The 19925-nt window shown below is 40.8% G+C and overlaps 1 protein-coding gene across 7 annotated transcripts in view; it reads right to left on the bottom strand.

The window, feature by feature from the left end:
- The window catches only part of NAV3 (neuron navigator 3), a 448025-nt gene that overhangs the window by 142464 nt on the left and 285636 nt on the right, over positions 1-19925 (bottom strand). For 5 of the 7 annotated variants that reach the window (XM_035127692.3, XM_088676974.1, XM_035127685.3 and 2 more), the window contains 3 exons: positions 19470-19542; positions 14193-14376; positions 2925-2993 (listed from right to left, as the gene is read on the bottom strand). In XM_035127692.3, the coding sequence (XP_034983583.3) occupies positions 2925-2993; positions 14193-14376; positions 19470-19542 (326 nt within the window). The remainder of the gene's footprint in view (positions 1-2924; positions 2994-14192; positions 14377-19469; positions 19543-19925) is intronic. The other 2 variants (XM_088676973.1, XM_060279677.2) reach the window with 1 other exon arrangement.

The following is a 19925-nucleotide window of genomic DNA, read 5'->3' as shown; positions in this document are numbered from 1 at the left end:
AGCACCTCTCAGGTGGGTGCCATTGCCATTATAAAAGAACAAGGGAGGCATTCATGGTGAGTTCTGGCACCTCTTTTTCTAGAAAACTAGCACTGGATATGAAGGGCTACCTCCAAAAATGGTTTGCAAACTTCAACTGGTGCATAAGTTGGCAGTGAAATTACTCATCGAGACAAGACAGTTTGATTAAATTACACTGATCCTGGCCCAACTGCAGTGGCTGCCAGTGAGTTTTGGGGCCCAATTCAAAGTGCTGCTTTTGACCAATGAAGCCTCCATGGCTCAGGACTGAAATATCTCAAGGACCGCCTGTCCCCATATGGCTCACCTCAACCCAGACCCTGCAATAATCATTTGAAGCCCTTCAACATGTGCCTCCTCCATGAGGGGTTTGGAGGGTGGCAACACCAGAACAAGCATTTTCTGTGCCCCCCCCCCCTTTTGGAATGGTGTCCCCAGGAAGGCTCACTTTAGACACCAGGCAAAAACGTTTCTCTAGAACCAGACCTTTGGCTGATTAACATTCTATGGCCTTTTAAATGTGTTTGTGGGAGGGATGTTATTGGCTTGTTTATGTTTTATTGTGTATTTTGGGATCTCATTTTATATTTTTATGTTGTGAACCACTCTGTGATCGTCAGATGAAGGGGGTATACAAATTCAATTAACAACAACAACAACAAATCTATGGCCACTGATTCAGTCAATTTACAAACATACAAAAAATCATAGTAAAATTCAGTTGCTTGTATTAATAACCATATTTCTCAGGTACTTCCCTCCCTATATTCCAGTTAAGAAAATGAGGTGGGAAGCAGCCCAAAAGGACCTTTGTATTACTTGAAAACAGATCTCAAGGCTATTGTAACACACACACACCACGCACACCACACACACAATACAAACTTTCCTCACATACCTATTCATTCCACTTCCAGCCATTCTCCCACAGAATCATTTAAGCAACAAAGGAAATGCAAAGTATAAAGCAACAGGTAATTCACAAGGAACATACTTCTAGTCAAAAATGTACAAACACTGTTATAAATTTATAGCATTAGACAAGAAACAGTTGTTAGAGCCCAGACATGATGAATTGTGAAGGAGACAAGAGAGCCTACAATAAATGCGGACTGAAAACCTATGACCACAGGTGCACAGCAACTGTGCTTTGGTATAGCTCATTCCAGGCTATCACCAGCAGTTCAGCTTACAATAGGAAACTGATGCCATACATTGGATTACACAGCTGATAGTTCATTGTCAGCAATGAACTGCACAGCAAATAATGTGAACAGTTTCTTTTTTTTTTACTACACATAATCAACACGGACTGAACGAAACAAGAGGAGCTAGGAGTCCTTCTTTAGGAAGTAAATGCACAGATTTTAGTGTTTATAACAGAGAAGTCACAATCAATGGCAGAGATAGAACAGGCAATCAACATGCAAGCCATCTAAGACTAAGATTTTGTTTCATTTAAAGACAATTCATTGTTTCAATCCATTTAATTCCCAGCTCCACACAAACAAAAGTTGTCCCTAACAGTAGAAATTTCACACAATACTTTATTAAATACATTTCAGGCTGAAGCAGAGCTAATTCTTATACCCAAGTGATTTTTAAACTATTTTCATAGGAAGCTGTCAGACCTTTTAATTCAGTATCATCTACACTGGCTAGCAATGGCTGAGAGCCCTGCCTGGAAACTCTTTGTGCTTTTACCACTGTGTTACAGCCCTTCCTGTCAGGGTCCCTCAATGAAAAGACTGATAAAGGCATTAATTGACTGATACTCATTAATTGCTTTTTCTGGTCTTACTATATTACCCTTGCAGTGTCCAGGCTGCATGTGATATCCACATTCTAGGCTTCAACTTACATAAAATGAGCAGCAGACCCAAAAGTCTACACTAGCAATGAGGAATATAGGCAAGAATGGTCTGCAATAGACAGATTCTGACAATAACTTATGGGATGTTTTAAGTGGCAGTCTAATCAATGCAATAAAGAAGGGATCCAAAAGGTGAAGTTTGAGCATTATTGTTCTAATCCTTTCCCACACCAACAACCCTCCTGAACATGCTTCCATTTTAAAATTTACAGTTGTTTTCCACCAAGATAAACAGTATCATATAGTTCATCTTCTCCTCTATTGAGCTGGGCCAATAAACTGAAAAATTGATTATCAGAATTTATTTTTACTTGTAAACCAAATTATGGGAGAAGACAGACATAACGTGAATACAGAGCTTGCAGTGGTGCTGTGATGTCACAACTGAGCCAATATATGTCCTTGACTACTACACCCCTCTTTTGATCATTCACTCGCTGCTAGCCTTCTTTAGCCAATTAAAAGCAACAAAGCTTTATTTCACCAAGTACCTGAAATGGGATGCTTCCCAGCTCAGGCACCCAAGTGCAGGATAGGTTGTTAATTTTTTTCCAGACAGGTAGAGGAGGCACAGCAGAAGTTGGCAAAGAGTAAGGGGCAATGTGGGTAGGAATGACAGTGCTGGTTTCATTGTATGATTCTCCATCAACAGTTCAGATGCAAAGTTTCCCCTGTGGCAGAGCTAAATAATATGCTTCAAGTCTGTCTCTAGTCTGTGTGTTGAGCAAGAAGCATAAGAGCACTAAAATCCCTCTAGAAACTTGACAGCTCATTTAAATCAATTATTTTACATGCAGTATGCTAAGTTGCAACACAGAGATATCCCTACAAGCTATTATACAAAGCTGTTATTTTCGCAGTCTTGGGCAAGGCTTTTCCACTGGCCAACTAAAAATTATGCAAAGCTTGCATTTAAAAGATATGGTGATAAAGAGTTGAATGTCTACTGTGGTTTAAAGAATAAAATGCCAGTGGGCAGTGACTCCATTAAGTATCACTAGCAAGCAATAAATTATAGATGTTAACTGACCTAGAAGGCTTTTTTTGACTGGTTGCAATTCCACTGTGATTAGACTGAGTTGCATATCTGGCTGTCAGACTGTATGAGAAGAAACAGAGAAATTGAATTAACGGATTTTTTTTTTAATATGCATAAAAAGCAAAAACTTACCACCAAATGATGACTTAATGTTATGCAAATAGAACATGGATAGAAAACAAATCAATCAAAGAATGCATTAAATGTAATGATTATACCATGAGTTTTCAAAGTACTGACTATGTTGTAATGCAAGGCATTGTAAACTGTCCCATCCACACAGTTTCCCAGAGTGGTAAAACCTATGGGAGTAAGACGTGGGAAAGGAATTGGAATGGGCAGACTGGTGCAATGTGTGTAAGAAACCTCTATTATCTGTATTGCCTAAGACTAAAGAAAGAACATTTAAGATCTTACACAGGTGGTACTTGACACCCCAGAGGTGCAACAGAAACGGTTCTCTATTTTCACCACTCTGTTGAAGGAAATGGGGCTCATTGCTGAGCAAACTCAGAGCTTATTGCAGATACAAATACTGGCTCTGAACTTTGCAGTAGATGCCATATAATTTTATCTAAGCATCCACTTTCAATGCTAATTGAGGGTATCATCTTTGCTGAAGAAAGCCATTATTTATTGGGATGGGAAACTTGTGGCTTCCAGATGTTGTTGGACTCCAACCTCAATCAGCTCCAACCAGCAGGGCCAGTAGTTATGGATGGTGGGGGCTTTAATCCAGCAACATCTGGCGGGCTGCAGTTTGCCCATTCCTGCTTTACAAGGACACCCAAAAGTATTAATGGGGACCATGTGTCATGTGTTACCGTCAAACTTCATTAAAAAGCACGTTAAAGATTTTATACAGCGTTTTAGGGCTCTTTTGCTAAAATCAACTTTTTTTGTGAGAAGAACTAACCAGAACGACAGAGCAGAATGACATTGTGTAGCAGACAAATCTACTTTCTCATTTTATTATGACACATTCGTCCCACTGTTATTGTCCAATACTACTGACTGGGGAACATGGATACAATGACTATGTGTTCTGTAAACACAGCCTATGCTAGAAACATGCATAGCAATGACAAAATGAAAATCAAAGGAAGGTGCTGGTGTTAGCAAAGAACATAGCGTGGTTAATTCTAAGAGGTGATGATACTGACAAGTGATGTGATGTGATTTGGCCAGGAATATATGACAAGGGATGCAACTAGACCACTTATAACTTTGTGAAACTGTTGCTGGACTGTATCACTTATTACAGCTGGGAATCACAAGACTGAATCCTTCATGCAGCCACCCCTTGCTGCTCCCCAAAGTGATGGAAAGTTAGGTGCCTGACTTTTCCCGCCACTCAAGTGAGAGCTTTCAGGAACACACAATCAGGAGGGAATGCAGAATGGGAAGAACACAATAAGGTGGTGCTGAGCTGGGCTTCATCTAGATTGTCCTAGCACTGCACATCTAGTATTAACAGCATCACTGCTGCAATCCAGGGATTTGGAACCAAGTTCATGTTAGGATCCCTTACTCTCGAGTAGGACCCATATACTGATTAGTGACGCTGTTGAAACTCAGCATTTGTCCATTTGGAAGTCAAATCTAGTAGGTCCGTAATTCCTGGATGTAACGTAATTCCAATGAACTTTAACATTTTCATATTTCAAGCTAAATTTGGTTACAAGTTAGTTTGTATTTTCCGTGCCTATGCAGTTGGAGAGAAAAGTACTGTAGTGAACTTACAGTGATATGGGGTGATTTGAGGGCTTTAAAACCATTTATTTTTTATTTTAGCTTCCTTGCCAATAAAGATTAGAACTTGAACTTCCTTGAATGTCAAAGTATCTCTGGCAGACTAGGAAGTCAGTAGTTCTTTACTTCTTGCCAGTAGTGGCTGGCGAGGCACTGTGGGTAGGACAGTTTTGTTGACTTCACTTCCCACTCTGACACCCCTGCCACTACACTTGCACTGTGCTGAACTCTCTATCTAATAGTCATCATCTATGGTCTTCCCATCCCCTTCTCAGTAACTGGCCTCAACATGCAGCATTGGGAAGCCAGATCAGCAAACCATTTCACCCTGCTGACTGCTACTGGTTCTTGCCATGCACTTTCAAAGCAGGGCTAGAAATGCCCCTGGAAATAGATCTATGAGATCAAATTGCATTATTTATTTTTCAGGGAGCATGCAGAGGGAAAAAAAAGAAAACTGTCCACATGGACCCATGGAGGCAACTATTTTACACACACAGCCCAATTAAGCACCAGGAAATAAATGTTACATTATGACGTAAGTGCCATTTCTGGGGACATTTCTGGGCCTACTTTTAAACTTTGTGCTCCCTAGTCTCTTAAAGAAGTTAAATAAAATGGTTTAAAAGCACTCAGACCGCCCCACACTACTGCGAGTTTAAATTTGAAGATACTTCAACATTTTGAACTGTCAAAAGAACTTTTGGCAAAGTTTGTAATGTTGGATTTGTTACTTGGCAAGAAAATTACCCTTTTTGATTAAGCAAGTTCACCCATCACACTAATAGTGAGGGGTGAACTCTGGAAACTGTCAGAGAAACAGAAATCAATGGGCATGGTCAAAGTTTTGTCTGGACTTTGTTCATTTTCCCCAAGCGGAGTCACAGCAGCAGCATGAGATGGAAATATGGAGTGGAGGTAAGGGGTGAATAGGAGAGGCAAGGCTGACAACTTGAAACAGCATTCAGTTTGGGGGCTATGCTTGCCTGCTGGAAAAGTGAAACAAGTAAAAAGGGCTGGAATTTTGGTGTAAACCAGATCACTTGAGATTATGAATATAAAAATGGTGACTATTAGTTTCTATGTGATAGGCTGGCATTATTCCCCAATCTCTTCCTGGAAGCAAAAATGGTTCTATGTGGAAAATGGAAAAAGTACTTTGAATGACTCACAAAGGCAGCTAGCTACTCACCGAAAAGTGACTTAAGGGAGAAAAAGTCTAGATTGCAGTGCAATAGACTACTCATTTCATCAACAGACACCACTAAACTCACGTCATCAAGAATCATAAGGGAAGAATACTAGCCTGTGGTGAATACTAAAGCTAATAGTGAAGCCTGTGATTTATTCTTGAAGCCTTGGGTAATAAAGCAAATAGTATAGTCCTTTATTGGATTAAAAACAGGTTGCAAAGCAAAGCAGATATGCCAATGATCTGAAAAGTCAAACATGCTGTTAATTGTAGGAGAAATTTTGTCTTATATGGCAAGAAAATCCCCAAACTAACCATAAAGCTAAAAAAAAACTTAAGCATACATTTTTCTCTTTTAATTTCCAACACTTTTAATGAGATCTCACATGCATAGCTTATATAAAAGTGATAGAATATGAAAATATTATGCACTGTAAAAACTACACCAACCTAGATATGGTTATGTCACAAAGGAATATATGGCAGGAGACAGTATTCAAAACAAAATAATAAGAACGTATACCATTACCAGATCTGCATGTGAACTTGTAGCTTACATTCATGTTCACAGAACAATTACACTGGAGAGAACTGAGTGCCACAGAGGTTATCACAAGAAACAGGAATGCTTTAGAAATGCCAACATTGTCTTGCTTACTTGGCAAAATTATCAAGAGCTAAAATGCACAAACTGGTGGACACAGAGTAAAATTGCTTTGCTTATCTTGCACATGACAGTTGTTGATCTCAACACAGTCCAGCATTCACGGCAACCAACCAAATGCCTAGCCAAGACATGAGGAAAAGTGCCCTCTGTTACAAGGCCATTACTTTACCTAGCTCCGTAATGTCTACACAACTGCTTGGCAGTGGCTCTTCAGGGTTTCAAATAGTCATCTCTTCCTAGCCCCTGCCTAGGGAAGCCAGGAATTGGCTACAGCCTCTGTCCTGCTGGACAGAGTCCCTTCCGGCATAGCAGCAGGGGAGATTGTGGGCAACCAAGAGCCCTTCATGCGCTGGGGGGATGACTGCCATCCCCCTTGCCATTGGCTGTGCCCCAGGCGCGGCGCTCCTCGGTGTGACCAATCTGGACGTCCTGGGGGGGGGGGCGTAGCTCACTTATTTAAGTGAGTGCGCGGCCGGGGCTCAGTCTCTTGCTTCCTGCCCCCAGCCGCGCCGGTTTCTCCTGCCCACCCACCCTTTAGGCAGGGCTTTCCTCTTGACATTGCTACGGACCTCGGTTGGTCGCCATTGAGGGGCCTGGTAGGAATTTCCCCACTTGGCAAATTGGCTCTGGCCTGGTGGTTTTCGCCTACCTCGTAGCAACTCGTCACAACTTTGGTTCTGGCGGTTAGGCATTTGATTATCTCCGAAAGGTTACCAGTGGGGGGGAGGTTTATGCCATCACCTCCCCCAAAATGCTGAAGGGTACTCCATTAAGGCGTCCAGGGCGTGGCCATGTCCGAAGCCGTGGTAGGTGAGGACCTAAGGCATGGCCCCTATCAGTTTCTAGTTGATCCGCATCACAGGGCTCACCCAACAGTGGTTAACCCTTCCCAGACTGCCAGCACATCGGGCTGGAGTCGGATATAGTTGGTTAGATCCAATGCCTAAGCCAATACCTCTCTTCATCCATAACCAATAAAGTTGTGGCCTTTTTTATGCCCATTAACCTTATTCACCGTGTCCTGTGTCTTTATTACTTCAGGAGGGATCGGGGTATCACCACGCAAATTTGTCTACAAGTAACAGCATCCAAACAGTCAAGTTTGTAACAGTATTTATGCACCCAGTCATAATTGTAATCCTAGTTGTTATTTTGTTTATTTAACATGTGCATGTTGAGGTAGAGGAACCTGTGCCCCCATCCAAAAAATGTAAAGGTTCCAGGCTTTCATCAATCCCAGCTAGCATTGACAACTGTTGTGGATAATGGGGATGTAGTCTATCAACATCTGGTTGGGTTTCCTACTGCATTTGACTCCTTCCTTAAAGACACAGTCATTACAACATCAGAACTGGTCAGAACCAGTCAGTACAATGTACTTGAAGATGTTATACATATTGGACAAAGTCCACCACAAAAGGCTCCTAGGGAAACTCATGGGATAGAATTAAAATGGATTATCCTATTGACTGAGAACTTAAAAGTTATTAACCAAAATTAGGAAACAAAGAGTAGGCAGGGGGGACCCAGCACCCTTAATTTTTGACCTCTATCCATGCTGGCTGAGGCTGATGGGAGCTAGATTCCAACATCTGAAGAGCCACAGGTAGCCCACCCATGATAAAAGCAATTCACTCAATGGACCTAATCTATAAATACAGAAATTTGTTATTTCCTTTTACTATCCAGCAGGTGAGGTGGTAGATGTGCTGAATCACTGTGATAATGGGCTGGATCAGGATCAATTCAATCAGTCCATCAAAAAAAAAAAAAGCTCATACCAGACGAATCAGATGTACTGGTAGTTCCCCCCAATACAAACAGCATGCAGGAAATAAAAAACGAACATTAGCTATGGCTCATGACGTGTCTGGAGAAAGCTTGGATATACAGTGGTACCTCGGTTTATGAACACAATTGGTTCCGGAAGTCTGTTCATAAATTGAAGCATTCATAAACTGAAGTGAACTTTCCCATTGAAAGTAATGGAAAGTGGATTAATCCATTCCAGACGGGTCCGCGGAGTACTCAACCTGAAGCGTACTTAACCCAAAGCATGGGTGTAATTGGTTCCGGAAGTCTGTTCATAAACTGAAGCGTTCATAAACTGAAGCAAACTTTCCCATTGAAAGTAATGGAAAGTGAATTAATCCGTTCCAGATGGGTCCGCGGCGTTCGTAAACCGAAAATTCGTAAACCGAGATGTTCATAAACAGAGGTTCCACTGTACTGTAAACCAAACTATGGCTTGGCTCTGAAAAGAGCAGCAGCAGGAAGACCAAGGAAGGGGCAAACAACTGTGATTTTTGCTCCATGCAGTTGTATGTTTGCTCATTTACACGTAGTCATGGTTTGTCCTAGTGTTACATGTGAACCAGGCTGTTGAATACCTTCAAAAAAACTCACAAGAACTGCTAGTCCAGTGAAAGTCATTACTCCCTTTGCTTTTTCTGTGAAAGAGCAAAGTAAAACATTACCCACAGAAAACCAGCCATAGTGAAAAATGGCCTTAAGTACCAACCAGCCAAATATATTTTCTTTTCTAAAGTAACACAGAGTGAACTTTAATGAATTAAGCAAATCCATCTGGCTGTCAAGCTGCGACCACTATTTCTATATGTGATAATGTTGGTTTGTCTGCATTTAGGAATTTTGCTGACAGCTTCTTGAAATCAGTTACCAACTAATCCACAAGTGGGACAGAACTTTCATCTACATGTGTTTTCCCTTAGCATCTGGGTGGCTGAAAGATCATTACCATGGCAAGCTTAGATATATGCTGCAATGATGAAACACACTAGCAAAATATGTCATAAAATATAATATAATCATTGTTGCCATGCATTTCTGCTGACAGATATGAATAAGGCCATCAGCGCTGTGACCTTTGTGTATGTGTAAAATGAACGAAAATGAATCCGTGACTAACTCGCAAGTGAAATGTAGAAAAAGAGAATTCAGCAGAACTGTTCACTATAACTATTTTCATTCCTTTCTCAGAAACAAAGGCTTATTGATGGCCAAAATGTCTCTCTTGTAAAACATCTGTAAGGGGAAGACAGTATAGAGAACCTCCCCCTTGCATCAGGAGTAGCTCCTCCCCAAGCAGCGATGGAAGCGTGGGCTCTGAAGGGGCTAGTCAGGAAGCGGAGGGAGAGTGCCCGGGCTCTGACAGCATGGGAGAGCCCCGGCTACACAGGAGGGAAGAGAGAGAGATGGAAGGGGGGGAGGGAAAGCACGGAGCGTAGACCCTTTCCACCAGTTCCGGAATTACGGAGGAGGAAAAAGGGGAGGAGATTCACTGTCCCGAGACTCTTATGTTGGGAGAAGTCACGCCGGGGGGCAGTGCCGGATTCTGGATCAGAATGAGCAGACATGTTTCCAACACCCCGTTTCACTGTAAATAGAGTGCACCAATAAAGAATGTTAAAAGACAAGCCGGTGGAGAGTCGTTACTCTGGAGTAGTTGCAACAACCCCTGACAACATCCTTTCCTTTCATATTTATCTTGATGGATTTTGGGCAGTCAACATTATATCCTCCAGATGTTGCTAAACTACAACTCCTATCATCCCTGACTCTCTGGCATCCTTTGCAGTCTAGGGAAGGCGGGAGTTGTACTGCAACAACTCCTTGACAACCACAGCAATATTAACAGCCTGGATATAAAGAAGGTTCCTCACTGGAAAGATACAAAGCTACTCAGATTCAGATTGTGCTTCGAGCCCCAAAACACCCTTCCCAATGTAAATAAAAACAAAGTGACAAAGAATTAAATTTAAATGTTTTGGGGCATAATTTTGGCCCCAACTTTATTAAAATACACCAAGTGTGAGTGGTATTGGGTTAGGCATTGGTATTCAGCTCTATCTGGCCCCTGACCCAAAGCAGGGAGCCAGAAAAGGTAAACATCCAACAGAGGGAGCTCCATCAATGTGTATTGACTGGGCATCACCCCTGGGGTCCCCAGGTTCTAATATGGCCCTCACTCCTCGGATAACCCAGAACCTGGATTCCTTTAATGGAATACCTTCTAAAATTGGAGGGGCAGGCGATGGCCGGACCTCCCCTCCCCCCAGATTCTTTTTGACCAATGCCTAACCACCAAATCTTACAAAGTTGTGATGATTGCTAAGGAGTAGGCAAAAACCAAGTGGCTACAGCCAATCTGCCACAATGGACAAAATTCCTACCCAGCCCCTGTTCCAAAACCGAAGTCCAAAGCAAGGCCAAAGAATTCCTAAATAATGGGCGGGCGGGCGGGCGGGCGGCAATTCGAAGCAAGATAAGATCCCCACATCGCGCTGCCGTGTATTTTAACCCCCAACCCCCAGACCTTGCCACACTGCCTATTGGCTAAAGCCATTAGCAAATATGACTCCACCGGCTGAGGGTAGGGCCAGCCCCGCGCCCAGGCCAGTTGGGGAATGACGTTCTGCGGCCAAGCACAACATGGCCCCTCTGTTAAGAGGATCCACATTATCGGTAATATGCTAACTTCCTCTCATTGCACCTTCTTTGAACATGCAAAGTGTGAATGTATTCACACATCTCTGAAGAAACATCATATGTTAGCTCTACTGGCATCTGAACAAAAATAAGCCCCTGCTTTTCACATTTCACGGGGAAACTGGATAATTCATGCATCCTCTCTGTTTTACCATTCATTCCAAGTTCTCCTTTCTGCATCAGAGAAAGTGATCTTCTCCCCCAACCCACAGCCTTTGGAAAGTGCACATTCTTCTCAGTGGAGAACTTCCCATATGCTTGTCAACTTCTACAATGATCTACAGTGATCAAGGGCCAAGCAAAGGCTAATTACTCTGATTAATGTTTTTATAATCTACACTCCCTCACAGAGAAACATAACCATAGTGCCAGGTCACATTTTTACCCTATTTTATTGGACCATGAGGAATGGCTCAATAGATCTTCATATTCCAATACATCAAAATCAGTGTGAGACATCTTTTTACTGTGCACTCTTAAAGTTACAGTCATTACATTAAATGATTCTACCTGATGAAAGGTATTCAAAGTAACATAAGGAATCTCAATGTTCCTTTTTGGGGGGGGGTGTCAGGGAATACATCCCAAACAATGCAACTCTAATTATAATATACCAAATAACTATTTTCAGCAATATAATGTCCACTATGAATACTATACTTGCACATTCAAGCGCAAATTAAGATATGTTAGGATGACAGAAAACAATTCAATCTTTGGGAAATGATTCAGGTAATTTCTAAGCCAATCACAATTCAGCCTTGCTTATCTTCCAAACTCTCCTCTGTATCTCTTGAACCCATGCCAACTACCCTTAATCACCCCACCCTGCAATCCTTTCATCTGAGTGCTTGGAGGCGGTTGGAGGATGGATGGCGGCTAACAGATTGAGATTGAATCCTGACAAGACAGAAGTACTGTTTGTGGGGGACAGGAGGCGGGCGGGTGTGGAGGACTCTCTGGTCCTGAATGGGGTAACTGTGCCCCTGAAAGACCAGGTGCGCAGCCTGGGAGTCATTTTAGACTCACAGCTGTCCATGGAGGCACAGGTCAACTCCGTGTCCAGGGCAGCTGTTTATCAGCTCCATCTGGTACGCAGGCTGAGTCCCTACCTGCCCACTGACTGTCTCTCCAGAGTGGTGCATGCTCTAGTTATCTCTCGCTTGGACTACTGCAATGCGCTCTACGTGGGGCTACCTTTGAAGGTGACCCGGAAACTACAACTAATCCAGAATGCGGCAGCTAGACTGGTGACTGGGAGCGGCCGCCGAGATCACATAACACCGGTCCTAAAAGACCTACATTGGCTCCCAGTACGTTTCCGAGCACAATTCAAAGTGTTGGTGTTGACCTTTAAAGCCCTAAATGGCCTCGGTCCGGTATACCTGAAGGAGCGTCTCCACCCCCATCGTTCTGCCCGGACACTGAGGTCCAGCTCCGAGGGCCTTCTGGCGGTTCCCTCATTACGAGAAGCCAAGTTACAGGGAACCAGGCAGAGGGCCTTCTCGGTAGTGGCACCCACCCTGTGGAATGCCCTCCCACTAGAGGTCAAAGAGAACAATTACCAGACCTTTAGAAGGCATCTCAAGGCAGCCCTGTTTAGGGAAGCTTTTAATGTTTGATGGATTTTTGTATTTTAGAATTTCTGTTTTTTTGGAAGCCGCCCAGAGTGGCTGGGGGAACCCGGCCAGATGGGCGGGGTATAAATAATAAATTATTATTATTATTATTATTATTATTATTATTATTATTATTATTATTATCTTCCTTTTAAAACATGCTTACCAGCTGGGCCAGAAGTGGCAATGCTGCTCTAGGCACAGTAAAAGGGAGGAGTGTTTTTTTCCTCCCACTTGGCCCCAGCCTCTTGCAAAGGACCCATTGCCCCTTGGGAAACTACATTGACTGCCATGTAAGTACTACCCAATGTAGTTATTGCAATATTATAGTGTCATGAGCCGCAAAGCACTTTCCCTAATGATTTTAAGCTTCATTGGGAAAACAGTGCACAACAGTTGCCAACAATCCTTCTGTAGATTGCATTTCAATAGCTAAAGCAGAAAAAGGAACTATTGAAAAACACTTTTTAATTCTAACTCCTTACTCTTCAAAAGCACTAAAATTAAGACGAGTGCAAAATTTACACAGAGCAACATGTTGTATTCAAATAAATATATATCACAAAATGTGCAGATTTGTTCTAACCATGAATTATATTAAAATAATAAGTGTTGTAAAGTGTATTCTTTGTTCATGCTTACCAAAGTGTAATCATCTGTGTTTTGTGTTACTATTATCTCTATTCATATCAATAGAAATCTTACAGAATGATTTAGAGAAATATGTTTCATGCTATAAATTAAATCCTGTTGATAATCCCCTGTTGATAATCCAGATTTGAGTTTTCTAGACAGCACAGTGATGTAACAGAGTACTTTACAAGCCTAGGACAGTAGACTTCCTGTTACCATTCATTATACCTTCTATGAACCATGTTCAGTAAACTAAAAGAAATGCAATTTAGGAGTGTATTGCTCCATTTACAAGAATGTAAACAAACAGTGCATATTATTCAAAAAAGTAATCTCTGTTGTGTTTGAAAAACTCGGTGCTTTCTTCCGCTCCCAGAGAAGATCATGCTCTATTATATGGTGTAGTGACAGTCCAGAGAACTTCCGTATTACACTATTAATGCCGTAGTCATGCTATTCTATGTGGTAAAAATAACTCTAGGAAGGGGAAGAATAGGCCTCATCCCCGTAATGTTTTCACAACAAACATTGCAACACACAAGAGTTAGAAGAATCCATACTCTTATTTCTTTACTATCTCATTTCACAGGTTGATCCCCTCACTGTGTAAGCTATTTGTTTATAAATTAACGAGTTTCCCCAACTCATCACGCCACGTCATTCATGCCACTGTCATTGGGAACAACAGAGAAGCTGAAGTAACTGTTTGTGCAAATGCAACCTAAGGCTGCAATGCTCACTTACTCCCCAGTCAAATTGAATTTAGGTTTAATTCCAAGTAGACAAGTATTTAGAATTGTTTCTAAACATTTTTTTCCCCCGTTCAGGAGACCTTGGAAACCATTACAACATGGAAGCACTTTAATTGCATATTTTATCTGACCTACCTGGACTGCATATCTTGCTGTGTTTTGGGCTGGCCAATATCAGCAGGAGGTGGAGAATGAGAGACGTGTTGCTGTAGCTCTACCAAAGACTGATAGTACTGTTGCTGTTGGTGTTGCTGCTGTTTATAACGAGACAAACTGAAAAACAGCCCTAAAATGGCTTTCAAATTTCCATTCCTTATTTCTGAAAAAAAATGAAGAAAATATAAGAATTAGACTTCTGCTCTGCATGCTTTGAAGTTTCCACATCCTCTTCAACAGCAGACCCACAGACAATGCATTGTAGGGAGTTACCAAAGTGCAGGCCCTCGTGTGCAAGGAGGTTAGAGGTTGCAAGTATAAACTAGTAAAGCTGAGTTCTAGAGGTGCAACTTTGTCTCTCTCCTTTTATAAATTAGCCCTTGCTACAGTAGCAGCTGCTGTTAATCTGTTTGATAATCTGAAACCCTCTTTCCCCACCTGTGCTCCCATTCCAAAATTTATGAAGATCACCAGTCCTGCTTCCTTAATAAAGGTGTGTATGAAACCACGTTATGAACCTCTTATTTTTTATGATTAATGTGTTATTAAAAGAATTTCATTTGTAAAATAAAGAAAGTGGTCAAAGAAAAAAAGGGGAAGTGGAAAAAAAGTGCAGAAAGTACAGTGTAATGCAATTAGTATAATTAGCATCTACATTTCAAGGGGTTTGCAAAAATGGATAAAAAACAGACCTACATGAAATATGCATTACAAAGCAGCTGCCTACATTTTCTTATACTGCTAAAACTGTATATATATTATAGTGTTTAAAACATTAGTGTGAATCAAACTACTGTACATGTTATACAAACACAGCAAGGTCCTGTGCCTCCTTTTTTCTTTAATGTGGGGCAGATCATCATTGGGATTGTAATGTGCAGTAAAGGGGGGGGGGTTCTCTCTTCCTCCCCTTCCCAGGCATCACCTCCCTGACCATCACTATCCTGGCAGCTACACAACTTATGAAAACAAAATCTGATTCATACCATTGGGAATTTTTTTTTCTAAGCCTCGTAGCTACACAGGGTGCTAATCTGGGGTAGGTAGGGGAGAGTAGCTCAACAGACTAGGGATAAACATCCCTCCCTACATAATGCAATCCATACAACAATTCGGCCTCCTCCACTGGCAATGAAAGTTGTTGCTGTTTATTATGGCTGCAGACCAATAAAATTACACAACTTACTAAAAAAACACGCAAATAAAACATACAGCTAGTTAAAATGAAACATACAGCTAAATAAAGGTTTAAAATGAATACATAAAAATACCTCCCCCAAACAGCCAACATACAATCTTTTTGCAAACTTCTCAGTAATGTGGCTTTCAAAATTTCCTGAAAATGTGCTTTCTAGAGGGAGAACCAGCCTCTCTCTTTACTTGTTATGCAAGTTCCTATGCAAAAGAATGTGAACAACAGACTCTATTGCTTCGGCTCCACACAAACGCCAACCATTTGTTAACTAGAATCTTGTTGAATCATCCACTTAACAGCACAGAAAGCAGCACATTAAAATGAGCAAGCATAAATGCTTTCCCATACTCAGAGACAGTTAATGTATGCAGGTATGAAGCTGACCCTTCCATAATTTGAAGTGTTGTTAAGGAGCACCAGAGAGCAAGATTCATTAGCTGCAGTTCTCAGCTAATAAGAGAAAAGCATGGCATATAGCTGCATGCTATGAATTAATGTGTAGTTAGTTACTAATTGAACACAGTATTTTATTTACTTTTATTTAATTATTGCATATCTTGCATTTCTCCCAACAGCTGAGCACAGTTGGTGCAAGTGCTTCTTAATCAACACACAGAGCTGCACAAGACACACTCAGGATCACACACAAACATCAGCAACAGACTCTTAGTGTAGGCAACACAATTGGGAATTATCTACAGAGCTAAGAAACAAAAGCAGATCATACATCAATTATGCAGTGTCACATCCTTCTTCACTACCATGCTGTCAAATAGTGCAATGGTTTCTTCTTCTGCCTTTTCAGTAAACTGCCTCATTCCAGCTAGCAGGTACCCAGCCTAGCTGTGTCTAGATGTGACATCTGTCACAAAAGCAGTAATACTTTGAATCGGTTACCTCTGAAGGGAAATGGTATGGCGTTCCACTTTGTTCCTCTCTCCCTAACAAACAGCTGGTTGTTGTGATCACCAATATTCTGATAAGGCTTTATATGCACAGGTCTGGCTGCAAGCTACATAAATATATATATAGCAGAGAATGTGCTTGAAAAATTATGCCTACCGGTAGGTCTTCAAGGCAGCATAAGCAAGGGAAAAAATGCCTAGTATAATACTATCCTGTAACCTCTGCTTCATTCATGGCCTTCAGCGTTATAAAGTAACAAGGGACTCGGAGAAGCCAATAAGGCAAGACTATTGCAAACCAGTTTCTGTTCTCTGTTGCCGAAATAGGAATCTGGATTGTGGCTTATTTATTTTTTTGGAAATGGATGGAAAACATTTAACACACACACACTTCACTTACAATAAAGGCAATTGTAATTATGCTCTAACAGGCTTCCCCCTCAAGCATGTGTGCATAGGACTGCAGCCTAAGGCTATGATTACAAGGAAGCTACTATCAAACAACAGACTTTAAAATCCAGCTGCAAATGGAAAAACTATTACTTTTTTTTAAAAGGCAGAATAAATGAGAAACACAATCCTGTATCATATAGGTTTTGGAGCTTCTCTGTTTTTTTGTTTGTTTTTTTAATTACAGAATTAAAGTAGATAAAATGCTAATAATATCATTCTATGGAAGGTTAGCCATTGCTTTTTAAGTGTTTCCAAACAGAATAGCATCATTGATTGCTTAAAGTACACCTGCTTACTGGGTGTTCTAAGAACATTTATTAATGCCAGACTCTTTTAGGAAGCATAAGAGGATTGATCAGGTGAGAGCAGCGTCATGGATTGTTGTGTACAAAATACACAGGATTGTATCCAATACTGTGTGAGTGGTGTTCTTCTCATGCAATTGGACTTTTGCTTCCTCTCCTCTCATGACATGCCCCCAAACCTGCCCTGGAGGTGAAAGTTTCATTGCACAAGTCTGTTGCATGGAACAGAAGCGTTGGATAAAAAGCACAGAATTATATACCAAAAGCAATACTAGTATATTGAATATACAGAAATCCTGCAAATTTCCTTTCCAGGCTGAATAAGGCAATTACACACACACACACACACACACACACACCAAGAAGCAGATTCTGGGGGCAGCAGCAGGGCGCCAGGCATTATTCCTGAGCCCACTTGCCATTTCCCTCTCTTGGAAGACAGAGCTGTGTGTGCTACACATGTTGTGAACCCCTAAACTAGCCTGTTACGTTCACTTCCCCATTGCCAATGTTGAAGTAAGATTCAATGGCCAGCCTAGTCACTTTCTGTACATGGAACAGAATGGGTACCATCTTGTCCTTTGTTCCTCAGGCAGCAAAATGTTTTGGGCTGGGCTTGATCCTATCTGATCTCAAATACTAGCTTCAAATATGGAAAACTCACATACTGTAGCTGTTCTTTTGATACCGACCATATATAGGCCCATTCAAGCTGAATTTGTGGTGCAGAGTTCGTGAAGTGTGATTTTTAATACAAAATACAGACCTTCATGTTGTAAAAGACAACATTTATAAAACTGAGCAATTATTATATTAATTTATTAAAAGGAACAACTTTGGGGGAAATTTCAGATATTTATATTTTGCATCTGCAGTATAAAGAGAAACAAATTGGTGACATAATCTGCATGTAGTTTGCAATTTGAATAATTATATACATTTATATTTCAAAATGGAGAAATACATTTGGGAAGTTTCTAAATGTTTGCACCCTATTTCACACCAGTATATCAGCTTTGCTCAATACACAGACTTGGAACATCTGGAAGGTACATACAGGGCTTTTTTTTTTCTAGAAAAAGAGGTGCTGGAACCAAAGTTGTTGAGTTTGCCCCACAGCCAAGGTAAAAGAACATAAACTGCCACCTTACGCTACTGACCACCACGTCGCTCCAATCACCATGCTGCCCACTGCCTCCAAAACACAGTCCCAAGCACCATGACGGGGAACAGCACCACAATACCACAAATAAGTGACGGAATACACAAAAGAGGTGCCAGAACTCAGTTCTGGTGGGTTCTGGCATTAAAAAAGCCCTGCTTGTAAGAAGCATATGATCCTCTTCCAGGAACATCAAACAAATCTATATTCTCTGATGTGAATGAGAGGGATATGTTATACAAAAAAAAAAAGTTTCCCACTGAAGTTAACAGAATCTGTTTTCTTTTGAATACAGTTGAGGGGGGGGAGATTTCAACCATTTGATTTTTTCAATGTTGCTCAGATATATGTCAAAAATCTAATTACTTAAATCTTCTCAAGAGATGGGAACTATTAAGATAGTTCTAACAACTACATCTTATGTTTCCTATAAAAGAGAAAGTATAATTCAAAATTTATCAGTTTAGTCATCATCTATGCAAAAAATAATGTCTTTCAACTCTACAATTCTATGATTTTTCTGACTTAGTTATATGTACACTACTCACAATTTCTCAGTTTTTAAGAGCCACTGAACATGATGCTACTTTAGAATTAGTCGGGAAGATTCAGTATAATGTTATGCCATTAAGTGCAGCACGTAAACCTGCACACACAAAAAGTGTTTTAACTTCTGGTCTTAAAAATAATAATTCTAAATCTATGTAGTTTTACTGACAGTATCAGACAATGGCTGATATTCCCAGTAAATAACCAAGTCCACAAATTGAGAAGATTCTGAAGTAAATGCTTGCAAATTATGATCCGGCAAATTCTGCTCTGGAGAATTCTGATGAAGTTTGCAAAAATGAGGTTTGCTCTTGACTTCAGTGGGCTGAAAACTTTGCCCAGTTCTGTTGTCTGCACTATACAGTACAGTAAGTCACACATGCATTTGTCATTTTGTGCTTGTAGAAAGCATATTTCTAGCTATGTATCTTTAGGAAGAAGAAGAAATTGAGGCAAATATATTCAAGGGGAAAGTGCTAATTTAAATAAATATTTCCCATAGGAAATGGTTTTTTAAAGTGTTTTAATTTATGCCAATAATTATGTCAAATCAAAACTATGTATTTCATAAGATAACTAATATCTTTTCCAAAATAATATACTGCAAATCAAGTTTCAAGAAGTACCTTTCCAGAAGGTAATTCACTATCTCTGATGATGATGATGGTGGTGGTGGCTTTTTCTTACCTTCCGCAGAAAGACCTTGGACATTTACTCCTCTGGCTGCCAGAAAGTTAAGGCAGGCATCAACATTCTCAATCTGCAAAATGAACATGAAATAGCAAAGCAGTTAAAGGCTATTTTGCAAGATGGACTTGAATGCAGCAAAGGGAGGGGGGAGAGAGAAATGAATACTTTGCATTCATCACATACTCCAGTTCTTTAGTAAAGTTTAACGAGAATGATTACTGTTAATTGGTCAGCTGCTATAAAAGCTTTCATTGTCCACTTTGGTGCTTAAAAACAATTCATAAAGGGTTGATCCAGAATGGCACACTGACAAATCAGCAACCCACCTACTTACCATAAAACTGGATTCTGTACACAAAAATAAGCAACAATGGACAATACTGCGGCGTGTGTACAAAGTCGTGGGTGAACAGATGATTCAATGACAATGTGTCAAGAGCAAAATGGAAAAAA

The sequence above is a fragment of the Zootoca vivipara genome, chromosome 9 (genome assembly GCF_965207765.1).
Source record: "Zootoca vivipara chromosome 9, rZooViv2.hap1.1, whole genome shotgun sequence".
Classification (NCBI taxonomy): Eukaryota; Metazoa; Chordata; class Lepidosauria; order Squamata; family Lacertidae; genus Zootoca; species Zootoca vivipara.
This window is presented reverse-complemented; position numbering and strand designations above follow the sequence as displayed.